The sequence below is a fragment of the Hesperophylax consimilis genome, chromosome 23 (assembly GCF_061612785.1).
Source record: "Hesperophylax consimilis isolate HC1 chromosome 23, BYU_Hcon_1.0, whole genome shotgun sequence".
NCBI lineage: Eukaryota > Metazoa > Arthropoda > Insecta > Trichoptera > Limnephilidae > Hesperophylax > Hesperophylax consimilis.
The window spans coordinates 17970723-17994718 of record NC_142858.1 but is presented as its reverse complement, the minus strand read 5'-3'; the positions used below and the strand labels follow the sequence as shown (position 1 = coordinate 17994718).

At 33.5% G+C, this 23996-nt stretch overlaps 1 protein-coding gene across 14 annotated transcripts in view; it reads right to left on the bottom strand.

Annotated features, from left to right (window-relative positions):
- Positions 1–6196: 6196 nt before the first annotated feature.
- The window catches only part of LOC149412399 (coiled-coil domain-containing protein AGAP005037), a 408813-nt gene continuing 391013 nt past the window's right edge, over positions 6197–23996 (bottom strand). For 12 of the 14 annotated variants that reach the window (XM_089645768.1, XM_089645770.1, XM_089645772.1 and 9 more), the window contains one exon: positions 6197–11699. In XM_089645768.1, coding sequence (XP_089501894.1) covers positions 10947–11699 — 753 coding nt within the window. In that variant the 3' untranslated portion in view covers positions 6197–10946. Of the gene's footprint in view, positions 11700–12790; positions 13526–23996 lie in introns of those variants that run through there. The other 2 variants (XM_089645779.1, XM_089645780.1) reach the window with 2 other exon arrangements.

Below are 23996 nucleotides of genomic sequence, written 5' to 3'. Positions count from 1 at the left end.
TCCTTTCACATTTTATAAGGACTAATGAGATAACAACGACAGTAATTTGTATCGGATATTGCAAAACATTCATAATAACTACTTTTTTTATATTAACTCCACACAGGAGGCCCTGAAGAAAATAATTTCCCTCAGGGCCTATGTCATCTTTGGGGATGCTGCGTGGGGGGTCTTTTTGTGGAGAGGAAGGAGTGAACATGGGTCTCGAAGAGTCCCATGTTGTAGGAGGGAGGAAACACAGAGGCTGGCAGTTCGTTCCACAGCCGAGCTGTTGAACCTAAGAACGAATCGTAGAAGCGACCCGTTCTCATGTGACAAATGTCAACCGTGTACAAATGTTGGGCGCGCGTTTGGCGTGTATTCTGACTACGCACCGGTGCCGAAGGGATCAATGACGCTAGCTCCTCAGAGCATCTTCCATTGTAATACCGATAGAACAAGGACAGCATACCCACCTGACGCCTTTGCTTTAAGCCTTTGCGTTGCGCCTTGTTAAGATTGGGGAATCTATCAAACGGACCGCCCATTTCTGCACAGAGTCAAGGGTTTTTTTCAGGTATTTAGGGGCTCCGGATCAGAGATGGCTGCCAAATTCGACAGTAGCAGTTGTGTACTATTAAAGTATCTGCGGGCCCTGTACAGTACGCCCAGCTTCTGAGAGGCCAACTTTACTCTGGCTTCGGTGGAGCCCCCGTTCCTGAGCTGGTCACTTATAGTTACACCAAGCATATCAATGGAAGGCCCGTTCGGAAGATTACTTATTCTAGTTCTATATATCGAGTTCCTAATTGCGATGGTCTAGTGATAAAATTTTAACGCCTTGATCATTTGAAGAAGAAGAATGGTAATAATAATAATATATCTAAACGAAACATGAAAGCAAACGAGATACAGAAAATAAAAAGTACACCGAAAAGGTTCAAATGACATAAACAATATTTATTTTAAAAAGTACATCAATTAATTAAAATTAAAATTCATCCAAAATACATAGATTGCATGTCTAAAAAAATATTAGTCAAATGAGTGTTAGTCAAACAAACTAGGAATGTGTGGAAGATTTAAGGTTTATTTTTCTGAGTGTGATCGTTATATTATAAATGTGTAATTGAATATTTTTATTCATAATTAATGAATAACCTAAACGATTCCAATACTAGCCAAAACGTCATTATGACGTAGCAAACGCCACAGGCTGGTCACCGGCGCGGCGTTGCCCGTATGACATCAGTGCCGTCAAATTTACGAATAAAAACGAAGTATTTTTATCCGCAAAAATGAAAATGGCATATTTTAAATCCTCATGAAAAATTTATTTATTAACAGCAAACAGACCGTATTAAAAAGCCAATCATAGTATGGCTTATAGAAAGTAGCAGAACAGAATCGGAAAGCTTCCTGAATAAAATCATTGTCTGACTGAATTGAGAATTGGACTGGATAGGACTGGACTTTAGAAACAGATTTTAGAGTCAACATGACGTCTCCGGATTTGCACCCAAATCGTATTTAATTTAAATATATTATTATTGTTTTTCTATTATAATTATTAGTTTTACTATGAATATATACATCATTATATATGTTATATTTTCTTATTTGTATTCTGTTATCACCATGATACGGGCATTTGCCCAGTTTGGAGTACATAAAAAATAAATAAAATATTAAGTACACTTATTCCAAGCTAACTGGAATATGTGTAAATACTAAGAAAACTTTACGTGTAACAATTAATTTAGAACGCAAAAGGCCTCCTAGTACGGAAGATATATGCGTAATGTAAAATATTATTTATAATTTTTCAGTGTGTACGCATCAAATTTCATGTGGGTAAGTACCTAAAATGTACGAGTATATATGGTCAATCAAGAAAATAAACATGAGATCGATTAATTTGAACCATGTTAGAAATATCTTCGATTACTATCGATTGGTTAGCATTATTTCCTGACCTTCCTCACTGGTTCTTTCTTGAATAATAATAATAAATTAATAATAAACAGATGGTGTGTATAGTTCATATCAGATGAGTTTCAACCGGATCAGATCAGATGGCGGATAATCTAGTAAAAGTTATTTCCATCGACCAACGATGTGTGATGATTTATTTCCATGATTAACACCTTAATATCATCTTAATTAATCACATCGTCGTAGTAAAACCCACTTATCCGTTCTTGTTAAGACACTTTCCAACTGTTAACCGTTTCCGATGGGTTTGGTATCTACCATACGATCTGATGTTTGTAAACAGTTCTAACTCCGTTCCGCTCGGATTTTCATTCCATTAAGGAGTTGTACGTTTATTGGCAATCATTTTTCACGTAGCAGGCTTCAATGTGGCTTTTAAGACCTCAATATTTTAACTAACGAATTTGATAATGTCCGTGGCACCTAAAAAATGGTTTTAGAAATTCAGGCAACCGTAACTAAAACATAATATAAGCGTTGTTTCCATTTCAATTGGTGACTCATGGCCATCCTTAACTGGTTGCACTACGCTATACCCTTTTAATAAAATGTTTTATTTGTTGACAGGTATTTTATTTCAATTATTTTAATATTATCCGATTAGTTGATATCTAATGGAAAGCCGGTAAAAAATCTGCTCGTGTATACAAAATAAACAATAAAGCCCAGTATTTATTTCGTATTAAAATCCAGCTCCATTGCTTGAGAGTTCATATTATTTTTAAGATTGACAATTCAGGGGAAGATTGATGGGAAACTCCACACTTCATGGCTAATTTACGTACGTGACTGGTACGATTGCAGTTCAGCAGAGATGTTCCAAGCTGCAGCTCGCAGGGTGAAGATTGCCATGACGATATCTAATCTGAGTGACCAGAAGAAGAAGATGATTCCATGTAAAATAACATAGTTATGTTTAATGATTTATATAGATTACAGGAGATGGGTTTTATAACAGTTTCACATTTTGTCTAATGCGTCCGGACAGGATGAACAATAATGAATTGTTATGGTAGTGCTTGTATGTTTTTTGTCTGTCGTATTCCGAAGCAGTAACAAAATCTATTATAATAATTTTCCCTTTTTCAAATAATCACTAGCCGGCAATTTGAGAACGACTGCATTGAAAAGAATAAAAAAACTAAATAAACATGTTTGCTCATCAATATCACTTTGAAACGTGAATGCATATTCGCGTGTCTCACTCAAATATATCGTGTCTTGGCGCTGTATGGCCACCAAATAAATGAGTTAATTACCTGCATTATTGTTTGTTATTGTGCGATTTTGGAGGAAACGCGGGAAACTAATTGCCTTCCTCCCCGCTTGATCCGCCCACTTTGGTGCAAATATATACCTGCACTATTATTCATTACCACAATTCTGCAAAAAATACATCTCAATTTGCAACAATTCTACATGTTAATTAATTTTTATAATTTAACTGAGTGCACTGAACAGCTAATCCCCAGAAGCGTGATCTTATCTGGAATGAAAGAATACTGTTGTCGCCAATAATGTTCACTCGCCACAGGGGTCAGGTAAGTTCGGTAAATTGGATTTTTGTTAGGTACCGTAGAATGAGGCGACTCCAGACATTTTTTTCACGTTTTTTTTTTTCAATGTTTCTGGTAAACCAGCAGAAAGTAAATATATACAAATAAAATACTATAATTTTTATTTAATAAATTAATTTTTTTACACCTCTATTTAAAAGTCGATCTTGTATTGTAAATTTTTGAGGTATGGTATATTTTTCACTCGCACCTCTAGTGGGTATTTTCTTATACAGCCTAACTTAATTTTCTGGAGAATATCATTGATAAGACCTTCCTCCAATCTTCTTTATACACTTTTGTGGGCAGTCCCATGTCACTCTACAAAATACGTTTAATTTTAAAATTAGTAATAAAAACATTACCTTACACAAAACAGCCGATTAATTATACTTACAAATTAAACCATGTACCCCTACAACGAGTAGAATCAATCAGAGATCTTGGAGTACTGCTAGATTCTAAAAAAAAATTTATCGACCATATTGAACATATTTTAGAAAAAGCTTACAAACAATTGGGATTTATTATACGCATTACAAAGCCTTTTACTATAGCACACACACACACTAATTCAGCTATATATGTCAAATGTAAGGTCACAACTCGAGTTTGCCTCAGTCATTTAAAATCTTCAATATCAAACATACATTGATCTTATTGAAAATATCCAATCCAAATTTATTAAACACCTATCATATCGCTTTAGCGATCATCGGTTTGACCCTACCGCTTTATATAAACGTAGAAAAATTTCAGATGCCCTATTCTTATACAAAATCGTGAACAGTCTTGTCGATTCATCATATCTGCAAGAAAAGATTGCATTTCGTTGCCCTGAACACAACACCAGATCGAACGACTTATTTAGAACACTGTAAAGCCAAATATGCGCAAAACTCTTTAATAGGACGTATCTGTAAAACTCATAATGCCTTACGAGATGTACACATTTTCAAGTGTAACTTGAAAACACATAAGATGCAACTTACTAAACTGATAACTTAATTTTTTTATTTTGTGAAATAATCCTATCATCTCAGTTTATTTTATTGTTTTTTAATATAATCATGTGAAAACTACACTGTATTACTACTAACTGTCTAATTATTTTTATAACATTTTGTAATTCCTGATATTGTTTATTCTTTATATTTTTTTGTCATTTATAAATATATTGTATTTTATTTTTATTTTTTATAGTGAATACCTCACAAGAGTCCCAACTGCTCCCGTCTGGAGCCAGTGAGACTATGGCATCCCCAATTGGGGGATGTTGTGAGGCTGAAGGTAAGTGGGGAAGGGAAAGAGGAAGGTGGGAAAGTACCTGGCTATTCAGATCTAGTCACTAAACACGGCTAAAGCCATTTGGAGCAACGTTTCAATTCTGAATGGTGGTCTTACACCAGGGCGATACTGGTAGTATCTTCCACTCTGGAACGTGCCGCAAATATACTATATATTATTTTAATTAATTTATTGTGAAATAACACAAATTAATTAAATAAAATTTATTTGCGCACGCCGGGTTCGAACCCGCGACCTCCGGAATGGCAATCCAATGCGTTACCACAGGACTATGCCGGCCGTAGTGTATGGGTGCAAGCAAATATTGAATCAACGACTAGAATTAATTGAACATTATTGGTATAATATTGTAAATAATTGCTGTTTATGCCAAATATATAATTGACTGTTTCCTAAATAAAATAACATTGTAGATATGCTAACTTTATTTAAAAGTGTTCTAAAATAACTATATATTAATTTCAAACAAGAAATCTTATTGATAAATAATAATACTGTTCAATGGTTTATACACCACACTTTAAAAACCTCGATAAAAATTAATTTTTAACGAACTCAAGAAGCCTTTTTTCCTCAAGAGCGCGTGATACATGAATGTCATGCACAATGCATATGTCCGGAGTCACTCGCTCTATCCGGAGTCGCCTCATCCTACGGTACTTGAAACCCACTGGAAGAGAAAATCACCAAACTGAATTAACATAATAAATTGAAAACATACGCCCCAGACAACTAATGAAATCGATAAGCTACCCAATAAAATCTTTCGTTGTTTGATAAATTTCATAAGAAGTATGGGAAAAACTGAGCTTACTTTGGACGCCCATAATATACTTATTTCAGTTTTTCTCCTCAGTGATTAGGATAATAATTTTGCTTTGTCTAGATCAGTGATTACCAGCGTGGGCGATATAGCCTACCAGTGGGCAATCAGGAGTTATAACTGCTCTGTGAGGGCGAGTTTATATTTATGATTTGGGCGATAGACATGCTTTACTTTATTTACTTTTTTATAATTCTACGCTTTGTTGAGATCTATCTCACTTTTTTTCTTGGATGTAATAATTCATATCCCACTCCGTTTAAGATATACTAAAATATTTTGCAATCAAGTATATTTTTGGAAATTGGCTTCCCGAATGACAAAAAACATAAATATATCACTGACCTTGCACGTTGAAAAATATTCACCTGCGGCGCTTTCTCACGTGTCGCATCTTCGCGAATGTATTGATTCATACTAGTATTCGCCAGTATACACATACATGTATTCGTCGTTTTTTTCACATAATCTTCATCATATTATCGGATTAGTTTAAAAAGATTTGGGATAGGTTAGTGTTTAATAAAAAGACCTGTTATATTCTTTGCATGTTTATTATCCATTAAGATATTTTGATTATTTATATAGACAATTATAATTGCAATGATAATATTAATACCATATTGAAAGAAATATGCTGCTTACAAAAATAATTTATCAGATTTCAGAGGTGGTTGAAAATGCTAATCCCCAGTTTGGGTTTTCAGCATTTTTATGTGTTTCAGTTAAACTACATCAGGGGTCGGCACTCTGACTCTATTCTGAACTCTGTTGGAGCGTTCGCAACGTTCGGTGACGTTAATTACTCATACATATTATTTCTTGTCCATCTCGGATCGTAAGTTTCTGGTCTGACCAGTGGACCTCCCCGATTGGTCCTATTCCTTGCATTTTAAAATCAAATCAAACGCCTACTTATTATATTTTAAGCATTTCCAATCCCTGAACGTTAATTTTGAGAATAAATTTAATGTCTTGATATAGATTATAGAAGTTATTTTAAAAAATCTAATTAATCGAATCAGAATTTGGGAAAATAGAAAAACAAATATATAATATTATAATGTATTTTGTAGTGAGAAACTACGTTTTTTTAAAAGAAATGCTAACTTTAAATTCCTATTAATGTTTAAATTCATTTAATATCATAAATAAGTCATCATCTGGTGTCCCCCCCCCCTCTCCCCTAGTTACAAATGGCATCACAAAGTGCACCAACTATTTAAAAATCTCACCATTCTTTAAATTATAAAGCTTATTCAAAATTGATTTTTTTATAAAATTATTTTATTTAAAGTATTTTCTTGAAATTTAAGGCGGATTGTTTCACAGAATTTGAAAAATCCATCCAAATTTCAAAGTTGATTTTCAAGTTCTGTTATCATTTCAGTTTTGTGAAGCCCCTGGCCAATAAAGATATAATAATAGAACTTGAATGGAATGTTCACAGAACTTGAAAATCAGCTTTGAAATTCCGTGAAACAACCCGTTCTAAGATACTGTTTTCGACTGTGAAATAAAGCAGCATATTTTTTTTATATACCCGATAATGGTATTGATACGAAGTTGTTTGCATTTTTATTTTTATTTAAAGGGTATTTGATATTTTCATTACAATTTTGGTTACATTATATTGACATAGATAATTCATGAGTTTATAATATTAAAATCAACCCTTAGCTGATAAATTTAAGTGAGAACATTTAGATAATGAAATTGATTTTTTTTGTTTTTTTTTTTTTAATGTTATTCAACATCGATACAGTAAACATCAATATTCATAATATTATATGGTATCTACTCAAGAAAACTTTTCTATATTAAGGATACACAAATTCCTACAAAAAAGTGTTGTGCTCGGTGCTGAATTCATTGAATTAGAAATACATATTTGTTTTATGTATAAAGGTTGTAAGCAAACACTTGTTATATTATATTTCAGACAAAAAAAATACGCTCCCATTTCCAAGTTTTTTTTTTGTATGGAAATTTTGTTCAATCTTTCTGGAGGTCTAGCACAGACGATTGATAAAGGCCTATGTTAATATGATATTGGTGAAATCCATCATACATGGTTAACTAGCGATATTTGCAAACTCTGTCAGTTACTAAATAAGCTCTCGGAACTGCAAGAAATTGTATACACGATTCATAGACTTAATTAATTTATCTAAGACGCAATCTTGATTCTGTTCCAACTCGGAGAAACAAAAGTTGTTAGTTATGACAAATGACCCCATGAACTAATCAACTCCCTTTTTAGGATTAAAAAGTACATGCGGACTGCCAACAAATATTGATGTTAATATTTCAATTTGACGTTGTCAATTTATTAGTATTTTAGATTTTTACTTAGCCGTCTGACGTTCAGGAATGTCAATTCATAAAGAGAGACGTGCTAGTGTTGCCAGCATTTACCGAATTCTTATTTATTGCTTTATCAACATCTGTCTGGATATCAACAGTGTGACCGTGCTCGGAAAATCGGCACAATATCATCGTTAGTTACCGATCCGATATAGTAAAGTTATCGATTTCACTGTGCTAGACCCCCTGAACAATGAAAACATGGCTTTTCATTAATTATTAGGAATATTCCTTATTTTTCCTCCTATAGCTTTCCTTTCTAATTCACCAGTTAAGGGTTAATTAATTGTGGTGAAGCTTTGGTTTCTGAAAACTGAATCAATAATAACAAAAATGGAATACACTTATTGAAACCTAAATCCAGAACTGACAAGCCTCCTTTAGAATCGAGGGTTGTGAATTCCACACATTTTAATGTGTAAATTATATAATTCCATGGATGATTCAGAACTGGAGACAGAAATTGCCAGGTCTCTAAATTAATGAACTTGATAGCCCGTTAGCCCAGTGAATATGTAAAAACAAACTGAGCCTATCTTTACACTTTTCAATGAATAAACTTGGTTAATAATTAATTGAGAGAAGCTCCATATTTAATTTAATTTCAACAAAAAATATACTGCGAAGAAAAATGCAAAAAGTTGATTTAAATAAATTTCGTATCTTAATTTAAGTGATTACATTACATTAAAATGATTCATTTTCGTTTCCAAATGTTTTAATTATTTTTAGTTTGGCAACATTAGTCTTCATTCAAAATAAATGTTGTGAGCATTGAAACCAATCACGAAAGTCATTTACAATAGCTTTTCGCAACTGTTTCTAATGTTCCATTTTACTCCGGCAAGACAATCAATTAATTTTAATAGTAATATACGTTTTAATACTAAGGACTTACATTAAGCACAATTGATTAATAACACTATGTGCGAAAGAACTAAAAAATCAAAGTGCAAAAGATATTTATTTGAAAACAGCATCTCTTGAATGATTTAAAATCCATCTTCATGATAGTACGTGCATAATTGAATATCCCTTCAAAAATACTCAAATCAATCACATCTGTTCATAATTAATAGGCCTCCGCAAATCAAAAAATTTAAAAATCAATATATTATATATTATAATTGTATAAAATATACTAGAGGGCAAAGTTTTATGTTTTTGCAATATGTAATAACATTTCAATTTAACCCTTGAAATGATACATTTAATACATGTTTACAAAATTTCAAGAATGTTTTGTGAAACCAAAAATGGTTTTGAAACCAAAGTTTTGTGAAAAATATCCCAATTGTGTACTTATATAAAAAAATACGGTGCAGTGTACATACTGTACACATTCTAAAACATTGTTAGAGTGTTGCATTTTGAATATTTTTGTGGATTTCCAAATTATTTCCGAATTTAAGTTTCAATGCAATATTTAATTTGACTTGTTTGATGATTTCTAAATATAAGTACATATATACTACGATAATTTACCATGTAATAGGAAAATAATTGATTTCCTTACGACGAATGGTAAATAATGAATGCATCTTGAAACACAAAGTAAAGCATCATTATTACCTAATCATTTAAAAACTCATTTGTTAATAATGTACAGTCATTTCAAATATTGTTTAATACATCATAAGATTTTATTATTCTGCTTAAATAATTATGTAGCAAGTTTTACACAAAATGGATTCTCGGAACCTTCCTACCAAAACATATTAAATCAACATATCATACATGTTAGTAGGTAGGAACCATGTCAATGGTGTTTTATGCATTGAACCCTTATCTAATATTATAACCCAAAATAAGAAAATGTGTACCTTATATTATAATATTGACATACCTTAAATAATGTTGTCTGTCTGTGGGAGAAAATATCGAAGATCTTTTAAAGATAGTTAGATAGTTTCGAGACAAAACTGTCACTGATTCCTGTCAAATTATGATCCTTTTTCATAGGGCGCGTCGATATTATATAATGTATAGTAAATTAAATTCTAGAATAATATCCTGCTTTGCAGAATGTTCATAATATACAAATCCATTGTACCGGCCGCGACTTAAATCACCTTACATTAGGCCCAGCACACCTACAATAATTAATTAATTAAAGACTAACTTTTCTTTTTTCACATCTCAAAGAATCTCAAATTGCAAGCAATTATTGAGTTCAATGAATAAGTAAAACCTTTTCACGCTTTTCACTGTAGAAATACAACTGTTCTTCTGCACAGAGTCAAAACATCTTAAATAATAGTAACTATGAATTATTATTATCGCCTAACTTTAAATTACATACTTGCAAATGAAAATATATAACATTGTTATAAGAATTTATAATTCTAGATATTAAAGGAAAAATTGTGTTTCAATAAAATAATGTGAATTTTTATAATCGTTGTAATATGAGCAAGTCATTAAAAAAATCAGATATTAATAAACTTTTATTTTCTATAGTAAGGATGGGTGAAAATGATAGTACATATTTCTAACTCTGAATCATATAGCAAAAACCAAAAATAAAATAATTGGAATTGGCTATTTAATAATATTATTCAGTTTTAATAATCCACAAAGGTGTTAATCAGTATTTTTTTTGTTAACCATCTAATAGTTTGACTTTGATTCTGTGGTAGCAATGGACTACATTGTAGTCTTTTTAAATATTTAACAGTATTATTGTGGTCAAAATGAATAACTCCACATAAGTAAATCAATAAATAAGTCATATTTATTTAATAATACAGGGTCTAATGTTTACAACTAATCTAAAGCGCTATTTAAAGTGTTTGATTCAGTAAATTGTTCCAGTATTATAACGTTGACACTATTTAACATTATATTTATGTTTAAAATATAAGTTGTGCATCGGAGGCATCAAAGGCTATGGAGTGACGATCAGAGTCAGAGGGGGGTCACAGGATATCAGTCTCATAGATCTTACTGGTAGTTGACCCAAGGGGGGGCAAATCTCCGTCGATAGCTTCGGCCTCCATGGGGCGCGGTGAGGCCAAGTGTGTGAGGCTGCCAGACATGGGCTGTGCGGGGCTCATGCTGAGGCCCATGCGGCTCACCAGGTTACTCTCACTGCCTGTCTTCTTCAAATCCGGCGGGGGCACCACCGTCAAAGAGTTGCCGCCGCGCTGTATCTGCTGCAGGCGCGCATACTGTTCTTGCAGCGCCTTCTGCTTCTTGAGCAGCTCCTGGTGCCGGAGCTCCAATAGGTCGTGGCGGGGAACAGCGGCGCGCGCGCGGGAGGCACCCTCCTGTGAATCCACCGAGTCGCAGGAGCTGGAGTTGGAGGGGGAAACAGGGTAGACAGCGGCCGGTGAGGCCAGCGGCGAGCGCGATGAAGTGCGCGGGGGCGGCGGTGGGGGCGCGCGCCGAGCGGCCAGCTGCAGCAGTTCGGGATTGCGCTCAGGCACCGGAGGCTTAGCAGCCGCAGCGGCGCGTGGACCTGGCGCAGGCGAGGGCTCCGGTGATGTGGGCCCCCGAAGCCGCCGCAGTAGCACCGTCTCGCCCTCGCCCTCACTGGCCTCGCCGTCTCCCTCTGGCGGCCGTGCGAAGGTCTGCAGTTCGTCTAGCAGAGCGTCGAGTGCGTTCTCCGAGCGCTCGGCGGACTCTGGGGTGACTTCTCCTGGCTCCCCCACCCCGCGCATACCGCTCCCCTGGAACAACCATCATGTAGTGCCTACAGCCAGCCTCCAGGTATATTATATTATACATAGATCATGTCAACATTCCGTCACAGTTACATATCATATTTTAAGGAAGGGTTACACATATATTAAATACCTAATAATTTGTCATACGCATTCAGAGGAAAAATAAGCAAATCATCACAGCTTCAATATAAAATCAATCTAGAAAAGAAAACATTATTGTGATATATGTACCTAGGTTCTCGCGTACAGCCAGCACGGTATTTCCAAAAAACATTTAGATACATAATATCCTACAAAATGATCAATTTCTAGGAAGAGATTGACAAAGGATTCATTAAGTGTCGAGCACTATTGAGATTGAAGATCACATCAATTTAAAAAGGAAACACCAAGGGAAGGGCCAACTCCAAAGAAACTAACACAGAGGATAACACAAGGGGATGAACAATGGCAGTTAGTATTCTACTCGTATAATATATTTGTCAGTACCTACTCTTAGTGCTTTGTATTAGTGTTGTGTTGTACAAGTGTTATATTATTATGTTGTGTACTAACTTATACTTATCAGTATCTGAACAACCAAATAAAAGTATGTACCAAGATTATAATAGTATGCTATGTATTTAAAGCCAAAGGCTTTGAAGCTTCAATGTTATCAAGATTAAAACAAAAAGGCATTAAAATAAAATTAACAAAGCGCTCGAATTCAAAATGAAGTAAATAATCCAATTCTACTATAATTTGCCAATATCTACAGGGATATTTATGATTGTGGATCAAACATAGTTAACTTATATCTTTGCTCGGTACATAAAACAGCTGCGATCAATCGATAAGCATAAATAATGAAGATAAACATAATGTTCGGTGAAAAATTAATAATATTGTATATTCAATCAAATCTCTTATTTTAAGAATGAAGTTAGATGCACTACTTTAATTATTTTAAAGGAATATTTGTAATGTTTAAAACCTTTCAATTGCTCGTGTAAATGTTAAGTAAATGTTACAATGACTTTGATGTTATGTTGATGGGATGATTTTAAGTATGGATGAAGTCAAGGAATAAGTGAAATTATTTGAAAAAAAGTTACCTCATTTTATTCCAGGCTGAAATTTAAAGATGAACTTAATATTTCAGTGAAATACGGTGTGAAGGAAGGGTAGGCAGGATACGTTTTATATTGTCTTCATTAATTCAATTTAGAAAACTTTTCTCTTGGTGTCAGAGTTTAAACTATCTTAAATGTATAAAATATGGCTAGTAAACAAATATGATATTCATAAATGCGAGATGCCAAGATTAGGGTTCAATCAAAGGGCTCTGGCAATAATTATTCAACTTCATTCTCTTAAGATTAGGTTTTATTATAATAATTATGCAAAAATAGCATTGTGCTCTAGTTTTACAAAAAAATAACCCTAAAGCTTTTGGCAACATGTAAAGGCACAACAATGTATATTTAAAGGCCTAATGGGTAGCTACCATTGTTTTTAAAATTAAGGATACCATGTTGAGCATCTAGAAACCATGTGGAATGTATGTGGCAGATTGACTTGACAAATAATGTTAAACGCATTCAAAGGTAGATTCTTCGTAAATACCAAAAAATTATAGTTTTAAAGGTACTAATGAGTCACAAAATGACAATAAAATTTTATTATAGCTTCACAATGAAATTTTGACGTATATGAAAGTGTTAAGTCTGTTGTGCGGGGGAGGAGTTTGTGGGAAGTGGAAGGGGAAGAGTTAGCAAAGGGAAAGCTCAAGTTGGTGGCTACGTCCACTCTTGTACGGAGATTCGCCAGCAGCTGTTGTTAGGGGCTTACTGAAACAACAAAATGCAAAAGAAAAAGAAAAACATGCATGCAGTGGGTTAGAATGAAAGAAACACCAAAACAAACTAAAGGCGCTACGAGGGCTCGGGGAACTAAAGCGCATGTCATTCCAACTGTGAATTGAGTTGTAGCAAATGTGATGTTAGATTTCTTTGTTGATTACCAATATTTATTCTCATTTGGTTTTTGTGCTGAATATTATTTTATTGGCTCATATTATGTGTTAACTAGGAAGCGTAAATACGATCTTAATGGTCATATTATTTCATATTGAGACTGAAAATATCAACATTAAAATCAAACAGTCCATGTTTTCAAATTTGATTTGTTTATTCGGGGAACATAACATTAAAATTTTGTGTTTAATGAAGAAAGTAGGTGAATGAATCGTCTTGTTAACTATTTCAATGTAATATAATTCAATTAAAAATGGACATATGGGATTAAATTAAATCAAAAAAGATAAAATAAATTTTAAAAGGTAATTTAAAATGAAACTAAATACACAAAACTACAGACACAAAGAATATTAGTTAAATAACAATGTATTAAATAATATCCATAACTTGATTCTACCTAAACATAATAATTGTAATTAAAGCCATTGCTTTATAAAAGTGCTCTGTAGCCGGTGTGCCTCGGCACATTGGTTTGTCATGGGCTAATGCTAAGTGTGCCGCGGCATCGCACCATAGTGAAGGAAGAAAAGTCTTAAAAAACACCACTGCGAAAACTACAGAACAAGTTCTGTGCCCAAATAATGCTACAATCATAATACTATATAGCAATTAACACAAATAGTTTGCATTCGGAAAGTTAGGATGGTTTTTTCAAATGTGACCCTAGTTTATCGACGATAAGTAAGACTTTTGTGTACCTACACAAATATGCACTCATAGTACGAATACAGGGTTAATTTTTTTCACTGTGGGTTCAAAAGTGCCTTTGCAAATACACTATTTTGAAATTGAATAACTGAAGTCAAAATGTGAGAAAGGTTTTTTTCAGTGTGAACACCAAAGTTTTTTTTTTTAATATTAAAATAGTTTTGCTATGCCTTTGTCATTGGGAGGTTCCCTTGTTGAGAAAGATGTAGATTTTTTTTGAGAAATATTCCCAATTGTAGAAAAAGTGGTAATGGATATATTATGTGTATATTAAACAATATCATATGTGCATATATTTATCGATTAATTTATATCATGGGTCATAAAAGGTTGCCGAGCACTGCTTTATACACAAAAGATTAACTGGAATTACATAGATTACATACCATGCCATGTGTTATACATATCATGCCTATAATAAATATCAAAAGCTCTTAAACATGAGTCAGAAAGTTAAAAACCTTTAATGGTAAAACACGATATGAGTTTTTACCATTACATATCACCAAATGTTACAACAGTTAACTTGTGATTTTTTTTAATAAATTAATGGCACTGAAGCAGGAGAAACGATTAACAAAAATAAATATGAAGAATGCTGATTATGATAATCGTATTTGTCCACTAGAGGTTTTTCATACACTTAAAAATGATTTTGACGGCACATAACATCATCTTACAGGAACTGCGTTAAGTTATAATGACTGAAGTAAAGGCAGATAACATTCTCACAAATATCAATTTTAGTCAAATAAGAGGAGATTTTTGGTTTTCTTGTGTGAGTCAATATCATGTTTAAAAACATAATAATATAACATACCACTAACAATTAGTGTTGAAAATGTCGGATGTGTATAATAATTTAGGATTTGCCAATTACCGTCAGTGGAGCACGAGGGGTAAATTTTGAGTGGATACTTTTTAGCCAAATTTGTGCAATATTGTTATTTTATAGCTGTCTTAACGTTCATAAGAGGTTCTAATTGAAAGAGAGATTGTAAAATAAAATTGTACATTCAAGTAAACGTAGAAAAGACTGGTTTAACAACAAATATTCAATACTCAGGATTAAATTAAAAGCTTTAATGGTTACAGTATTGCTAAATAAGAGTAACAAATTGTATTATTTTTAATGGGTTTTCTAATAGTGCACTATGTAGAATTAAATTAATAAATGCAGGTTTAATTTATTAAAAGCCCAATTGGTTCTAATCGATTTCCATACCAATAGAGAAGGAAACAAAAAATTAATATAATCATATTTTCTAAAATGAATGTTCTTTGTAAATTGGGTGTCAATAAAAGTACTGGACGTGAATATATCATACCGTGCTTGTTCTGTTTGTAGGTGTACACTCATTATTTCATACTATTCTCCCCTGCCAAAGAAATTACCTCGACTTGCAAAGTGTTTGTTCCACCAATGATATGGGTTATGTAATTTTCTATACTATACCAGTTTACCTATAATTATTCAGCACTGTGAAATCCATCTGATGTGAAAATGAGTGTTAGGATATCTGGGATTGATCAATGTCAGCAAAGTCCATCTTTCAATTAGCTGAACAGCTATAAAATGAGTATTGCAATTGTGCAGGACGAAAGGAACAGCCAATTTGAAAAAAAGAGGTAAAGAAGTACACACTTATAAACAAATAAAGATCATTTACAAAATATATTTTGGTGTTGTGACCGAAAGATGCCCTTCAACAGAAATTATTTTATTTAAAGGTCATTCAATGTTTTTTTTTAATATTATTTGATTGATTTTAAGAAAAGGGAAACTTTTTTGCTTATTTTGTTTTTTACACTCAATTTTTTTCCACATTTATTTTGACCATTGTCTTTTGAAAGCTTTAAAAAAATTGTATATTAATTTTTATAAAATATAAATACAGAAATAAAGTTATAAAAATAAGCATTAAAATGTGAAAGAAGATTATGAGTTTGAAAAAGCAAGAAAAGGATTATCAAGAATAATTGAATAGATATGTAAAAAGAGCACTACTTTCAAAAAGGCACCCTTTGGACAACAGCTGTCCCATAATAGAGAAAAAAAAACATTTTTCATACCAAATATATTTAGAATATGCTTTATAAGGTGTTCTTTAAAAATGAAAATGTGATAGATATGAATAAAAGTTTATATGAAAAGAATAGAAATATTTAATATTATTATATAGATTTTATATACTCATGAACCGAAATGGCTTCCTTGAAATTGGCACTCCACTTCCAGCCATACTGGTGACAAATGGAAACAGGAAACAAAAAAACAAAAACGGAATGTTTAAAAAATATTCTTCATGATAACAGAATCCATCAAACACACAAGTCAAGAATTCTGAGTGAATGAGTCGCAATCACATGGCATAAAGTAGCTCTTGGTGAGAGCCAAGAAGGCGAGCTGCTGGTCTTGCCTCGGGGAACATCGGTCACTCGGCTTGGTCATTCCACCCAAACACCGGGCTCTCAGGCAAAGGAGTGAGCACTGAGTATACAAACCTTGTTCTACACATTAGGAACAAAATAAGTCAAATTCAATTGTTACTGAATTGGAGGAAACATCTTATCAGCATCAGCAAGATGCTATAAAACAGTAATCGAACTTAATGCCAATTGGTGAAAGTAGTGGTGAATCCTTTTAAGTATTAATAGTGCAAGCGTAAGTGGTGAGGCAGCAATTGAACCATCAGCATTCTCAGCTCACCACAAGTGCAAAGTTACGCCATGCGACTGCGGCCTAAAAATATCCCTAATCTTTAAAACTTACATTTATATATAAACTAACCTACGTTGTACTGTCTGTTTTATTTCAATACATTTTAAAAGGATATATCTTCTGACTTTTTAAAAATCTCTGTGTTCCTGTCATGAACATGATTTAATTTTGTTCTGTATCTGAGATATATTATCTCAAATATGTAATGAGAATAAATGGAAATGATGAAAAAAGTACTTAGAAAAATTAAGAAGAATATTTTTATGATAGCTCGTTCCTAGCCAATGTTACATAACATAGTCATTTTTATATTTTAAAGTAAATATGTGATGCTCAGTGTAAAACAATCTCTGGACATAATAATAAAAACATACATTTTCAGTTAAATTTATATTTTAAATATAAAATTTTAAAATCCTAATAGACTGGATTCTATGAAAAAATCCAGAAAAAAGGATAAGTACATAGCGAAAATTGGCATTTTGTTCATTTTAATTGTACAATAAATAGAGTGCCAGGGTTTAAGGGGTTTTAAAATATTATGCTACACATTCGTATATGTAGAATCATTCAGAAATAAATATAATTGGTTTTAAAATAAGGTGGTATAAGGAAAAGTAAAAATGAAGGAAATAATATAAAAGCCTATAAAATAAAGACTCCCTTAGTTCAACGTTTCCTTGGATGAGTTCCTGAGACTGGACTGGGGTAACTTCTGGGCGAGTGAGTGGCTCTAATTTAGTGCGCTAGTTTTGTTGTAGGATCTTAAAAGCTTTCTAACTACTTTAGTGTGAAATAACTAGGAAATTAAGTACCATGCTGTGAATGTTACTATTTTATTATTTGAATTCAGAGAAACTACCATTCCCTTCAAATGGGTTGGTTAAGATTGCATAGGGTCAGTTATTTCACAGAACTTTAAGAATTATTCGTCAAAATTTCAAAGCTAATAAATATTCGAGTTCTGTGAAAGTTTTACTCGAGTTCTTTTACTATTCCATTATGGGCCAGTTGTTTCACAGAAATTTAATAGAACTTTCACAGAACTTGAATATGAACTTTTAATTTTGATTATTTGTTCTGTGGAACAACTGGCCCTTAGTGTACTTGTGAGTGGATTAACCATGCATTTTAGATTGTATGACACATTTTTGAAATGTTTATTTTAAATATGTTGGTAAAAAAATATTTATTAAATAATTTTTGTAAGGTATTTCAATATTGAACATTTTTGTAATAATGAAAACATTAAGGTGCTGATATGGTGGTGTGTTTACGTGAATATTTTCTTAAGTGCCAAAGATGCCTGATTTCCTAAATATACCACAGTATATTTAATTTTCTCCTATTTTTATTAAACTGTGCTATTTATAAAAATATTTACTTCCTACGTAATATAAAATTTAAGTAAAAAATAAATAAACAGGTAATAATATTTAATAATAAAATTAATAAAAAATTACATATTCTGAAGAATCAATGTGAAACAGCAACAAAAAATATTTATTTAAATGAATAACAAGAAACGACATGCAATTGGTTTCATGACATTAATATATTAGGTCAATATTTAAAATAATAATTATAAATATTGTTATATTTCAACATAATTTATGAATATTGTTAAAATATTTAAATCAATTATTTTAATGTCATAAAAGCACAACTAAAAATGAATGGAGAGGAGTGATAATTAAATAAATTTTGTAAAGGTTTTCCACAATGAAAAAATGCGAATTTTCGATCTAAGAAAGATATCTACATAACAATAACCTTGGTTCATAGAATGTAGGTATATAATCAAAGATGGAGATTCAAAATATCACTATTGAAGAATCTTTCCTGAGATTTCCTCGGTTTTATTAGAGACTTCAATTGGAAAATTTGTATAAGTAATGTAATTGATAAACTGCTTTACACATAATAGGCCAGTGCAATTAGCGCCAAAAAGGGGGATGCGATCGAAGTAATTCCGGTAGTCCCAATTTTTTTATATGTTATATAAACTGATCCCCTGATGTAAAATCTGAGTTTCCGACCTTGGCGCACCTGTGCTCGCGCCGCCATTTTGAAAAAACTGGCCGAAATCGGGCCAAAATCTAGTTTTTCCCAAATATCTCATTTCCGATGCAAATTTTGGCTAAAGTATCTTAACAAGTATAATAGAACATAAAATAACCTACAACTTTTGAAAAATTAAATTTCTTCTATCTCTAATAGGTACCGAGGTAGAAAGTCGTAAAGGTGCGTATATTTTTGAAAAAACAAGTTTTTTGCGCGACTAGGTTTGTTTTTTTATAAATACCTCGTTTCCAGTGGAATTTCATGAAAATTTTATTGATACAAATTTTGTAGAATATAAAATTTCAAAAAAAGCTTTGCAATTTTTATGTTAAAATAGTTATTTTTACCGATATAAAGAATAAACAAATTTAGGTAGGTACGCACAGAAAATCTATCACGGTTTATTATCACGTTATTAGATTTTTGTTTGCATTTTTAAATACATACATCTATAAATTTACTAGAGGGCACTTCGGTATGGGGGGGGCTACCCCCCCACCCTTCTACTCCTCCCTTTCGGTTCCCTTCACAGACAGTTCCATCCTTCGTTGGACTGCCGGATTCGTTTATCTGCATAACATTTGTGAGGGTATCGAGTCATTCTGTGGGATTGAATCAGAAACGTCAGAGCAACATGTAGAGATGAGGCCTACAAGAATTAAGAGGGATGATCGAGACGTTCAAACTCTCATTGATTGGTTTGCTTGCCTAAAACAAACGTGATTATGTCTATTAGCAGTGGCACAATCGGGGATCGCAAAGTCACTTGTCACGTGGCTGAAAAGATGGGGAAATTAGCTATGTCTAAAGTTATCAACCAGAACTTTGGAAACCTACACTTAAAACGTAATGATGCGATAGTTTCTCTTGCGGCGGTGACCAGCAGTGTCAAAAATCAGGGTGTGACTATGGCAATAGATCCATTAATGCTATTCAATATGAACTCTCTCCTGTACCATTGTCTCTTTTCTCAGAGGAAGGCATGCGCAAAGGAACGAAGTCTATATTTTATTCATCATTCAACCCTCTACCAAATAATACAGAACTGGGAAGCAGTAAAATACACGTAATTGATGGAGGATATTTACTGCACAAAGTTGTATGGGGTTGTGCTCAACCTTTTTCAGTAATTTTCCAGCAATATGTCAGGTATGTACAAAATCATTATGAATCCAATGCAGTAGTGGTATTCGATGGATACCCAGATTCCATGGAAAAGAAAAGCGCTAAAGGGGTGGAAAGAGCACGGCATGCCAGAGTTACAACTTCTGCTGAAGTTTTGTTTTTTGAAAGCATGCACCCACAAGTGCCACAGGAAAAGTTTCTAGGAAATGAGAAGAACAAGTCTCGTTTTATTTCCCTACTCAGAACCTCATTTGCACGATCCCACATAACGACAGTACAAGCTGAAGAGGATGCTGACGTTCCCATAGTGAACACAGCAAATTTATTGTCATCTCAACATGATGTAGTCATAATCGTTGGTCAGGATATTGATCTGCTGGTACTCCTCTTAGCTCTCTCACCTCCCAACGTATATTACCAAAAATTTGGAAAAGGTAAATCACCTAACGCGTTGTACTCGAACAAATGTTTTAAACACATTGAAATAGTTGAAAACATTTTATTCCTTCATGCCATAAGGTTGCGATACAACTGGAGCTCCGTTCGGTCAAGGCAAACACAAATTTTGTAATATTCTTCTCAAGAACCACTCAGTGAATGAACTTGTTCGTGTATTTCAAGACCCAAAAGCAAAGACAGAAACAATCACTTTGGCTACCGAACAACTATTTGCACTTTTGTATGGCGGCAACGAGAAATAAAATTTGGAAAATTTAAGGTACATCATTTTTGTCAAAGGAGTAAATAAGAACAAATTCAATTTATCCAGGCTACCACCCACCAAAGATGCAATCCAGCAAGACGCTTCAAGAACATACTTGCAAGTGCAGACTTGGCTTGGTCACGATAAAGATCCGACTGAATGGGGGTGGAAAAAGGATGCTGTTGGGTTACTTACTCCAGTAACAATGTTGAAGGAAGCTGCACCTCAGGCCTTGCTGAACTTCATATCATGTCAATGGAAAAAAGGTTGCGCTGGAAAGTGCACCTGCAGAATGTCGGGTTTGAAATGTTCCCTACTCTGCATTCATTGCAATGGCAACTCCTGCGAGAATGCTGTAGAAGCCTTTGTTGATGACGATGACGATGAATATGATGACCCAGTCGGAACAAATTTGGGTGATGAGACAGATGAAGAAGCTATTCAGGGCCAGAAGTAAGAAACTATAGTCAAGGGCTCGTACTTCTGTCTAAACTGATCTACCATTAATTTTATTTTTTGTTATACTGACAACTTAACTAATAAAGAAAAGAATGTCAATAAATGTTAATTTTACGAAAATACCAATTTTTTATCTTTTTTATGTACCTTATCATCTTAATTGTATAAATAATCTTAAATGCATGTTGTGATTACGTTGATAGGCATGTCAGACCAAGCTGCGACCACAAATGTAGTGGCTTGGCCAATTTTAGTGGTCTTCCCATTGGGAATGTATGGCGACCGATATGCTGAAATAGTCTATCTACTATATTTATTGCTAGGTCTGACACAGGCATGACGATTGTTGTCAACGTATATGTTCTTAGAACAATAATTGTTAAAGAAAAATAAAATCAAGAATGCCAAGTTTAAAACACCTAACCTCTGTTTCAATTTTTGGCCTGGTTTTGGTGGATTAGAGTTTGGATACGTAATAGAGATAAAAAATATAAATTGTATACCTATTTCTTTAACCAAATTTTATTTTCTACAAAATTATTATCAATAAATTTTTCACAAAATTGTACTGGAAACGAGGTATTTATAAAAAACCAAACCTAGTCGCGCAAAAAACTTGTTTTTTCAAAAATATACGCACCTTTACGACTTTCTACCTCGGTACCTATTAGAGATAGAAGAAATTTGTTTTTACAAAAGTTGTAGGTTATTTTATGTTCTATTATTCTTGTTAAGATACTTTAGCCGAAATTTGCATTGGAAATGAGATATTTGGGAAAAACTAGATTTTGGCCCGATTTCGGCCAGTTTTTTTCAAAATGGCGGCGCGAGAACTCAGATTTTACATCAGGAGATCAGTTTATATAACATATAAAAAAATTGGGACTACCGGAATTACTTCGATCGCGAATCGCTAATTGTACTGGCCTATAAATAATAATACTTCCAGTAACCTGTCATTTCTATTATAAGGCTGGGTTTACACTTGTAAGTAAAATTTACAACTTTCGTAAATTTTTGAAAAGTTACTCACGGAAGCGCTTACATATGCGTCCAACTTATCGTAAATAATGCTCACGGAAGTTGTTTGGAAGTTTAATTTACGAACTTCTCACAGAGACCGCTACACCAGTAATTCTATTTTTGGTAAGATGGCTTCCTGATGACAACGCGTTGCCGCCTACTTTGACAGCTGTCAGTTAGTAATATTTGATAACAGGGATTTATTTATTTATGGTTAGATCATGGATCCCCATATAATACCCATTTCCGCACACAACGGATTGCCGCTGCGATAATATGCACAATTTTGTCAAACAAAAACGTATGGGCCCGCAGAGTGTGTTGGATTAGGAGTTGGCTTCAAAGAAGAAGTACTGATGGGGCTTTCGTTCGTTTAACGGCAGAATTAAGAATTGAGGATCAACAAAAATTCTTTAATTTTATCCAAATTATAGCAACTGACTTCTAATACATATTGGAAATGATTGGACCGCTAATTAAAAAAGAATGATATTCGTTTTCGGAATGCTATTTCACCAGCTGAAAAATTAATGAGATTCCTGAGGCGTATGTGTGTAACACCATGTACGATCGTGTAAGAAATGCGGAGATCCGCAAAGAGTAGAAGGCTGATGTAAGCGTAATGAGTAAGATCAAGAAAGGGACGCTTAGATGGTTTGGGCATGTAGAGCGAATGAGCGAAGAAAGGAGTTTAAGAAGAATATACGATGCAAATGTGAATGGTAGCAGAAGTCGGGGACGACCGAGGAAGACATGGCACGACCAAGTGAATCAGATACTTGAGTCAGGCCATGTCAAGAGTCAGAATAATAGAAGAGTATGTATTAGATAATGTATGAATGTGAATGAGGCAAGAAGTGTTTGCCAAGACCGAGTTGTTTGGCGGTCCGTTTTCTCAGTCTACCCCTGCGGGAAACGATGTGATGGTTAGTTTGTTAGTTAGAAAAATTAATGGTGACTATTCGATTTTTGGCATCAGGTAATGTTTTCTGTGTATTCTTATATTGCATTTTTGTATGCATTCATTGGAGATATTAATGTGTTGTGAAGTTTGATAGCTGATCCATCAGTTCGTGAAGTCGAATACTAGAATCATTATCACACATTTACACAGGCATTTTTTAAACATGACATTGTGTCAATGATAAATAATGTTATGTTAGTCTCCATAGATTATTGCAGTGTATTATTTCATAAAGCTGTTCATGGCGTCAAGTAAACAAGTCCCGAGGAGCAACGGCGGAAAGACCGCATCTTACTGTCAGTGTTGCAGATTTCTGTTTTACCATCCAGACAGTGACGTCAAAACTTACGGTAAGCGTCTAAACGTATCAATCTGTTTTGATAAGCCTGTGAGAGAGCCGTAAATTCCCGCGTGAGCGATCAGACCTGTCAAAAACTTACGTAAAAAAAACTTCTGTAACTTGGTATAAATTACGGTAAGTGACTTATAGTGTCGTAAATTTGTCGTAAGTCGC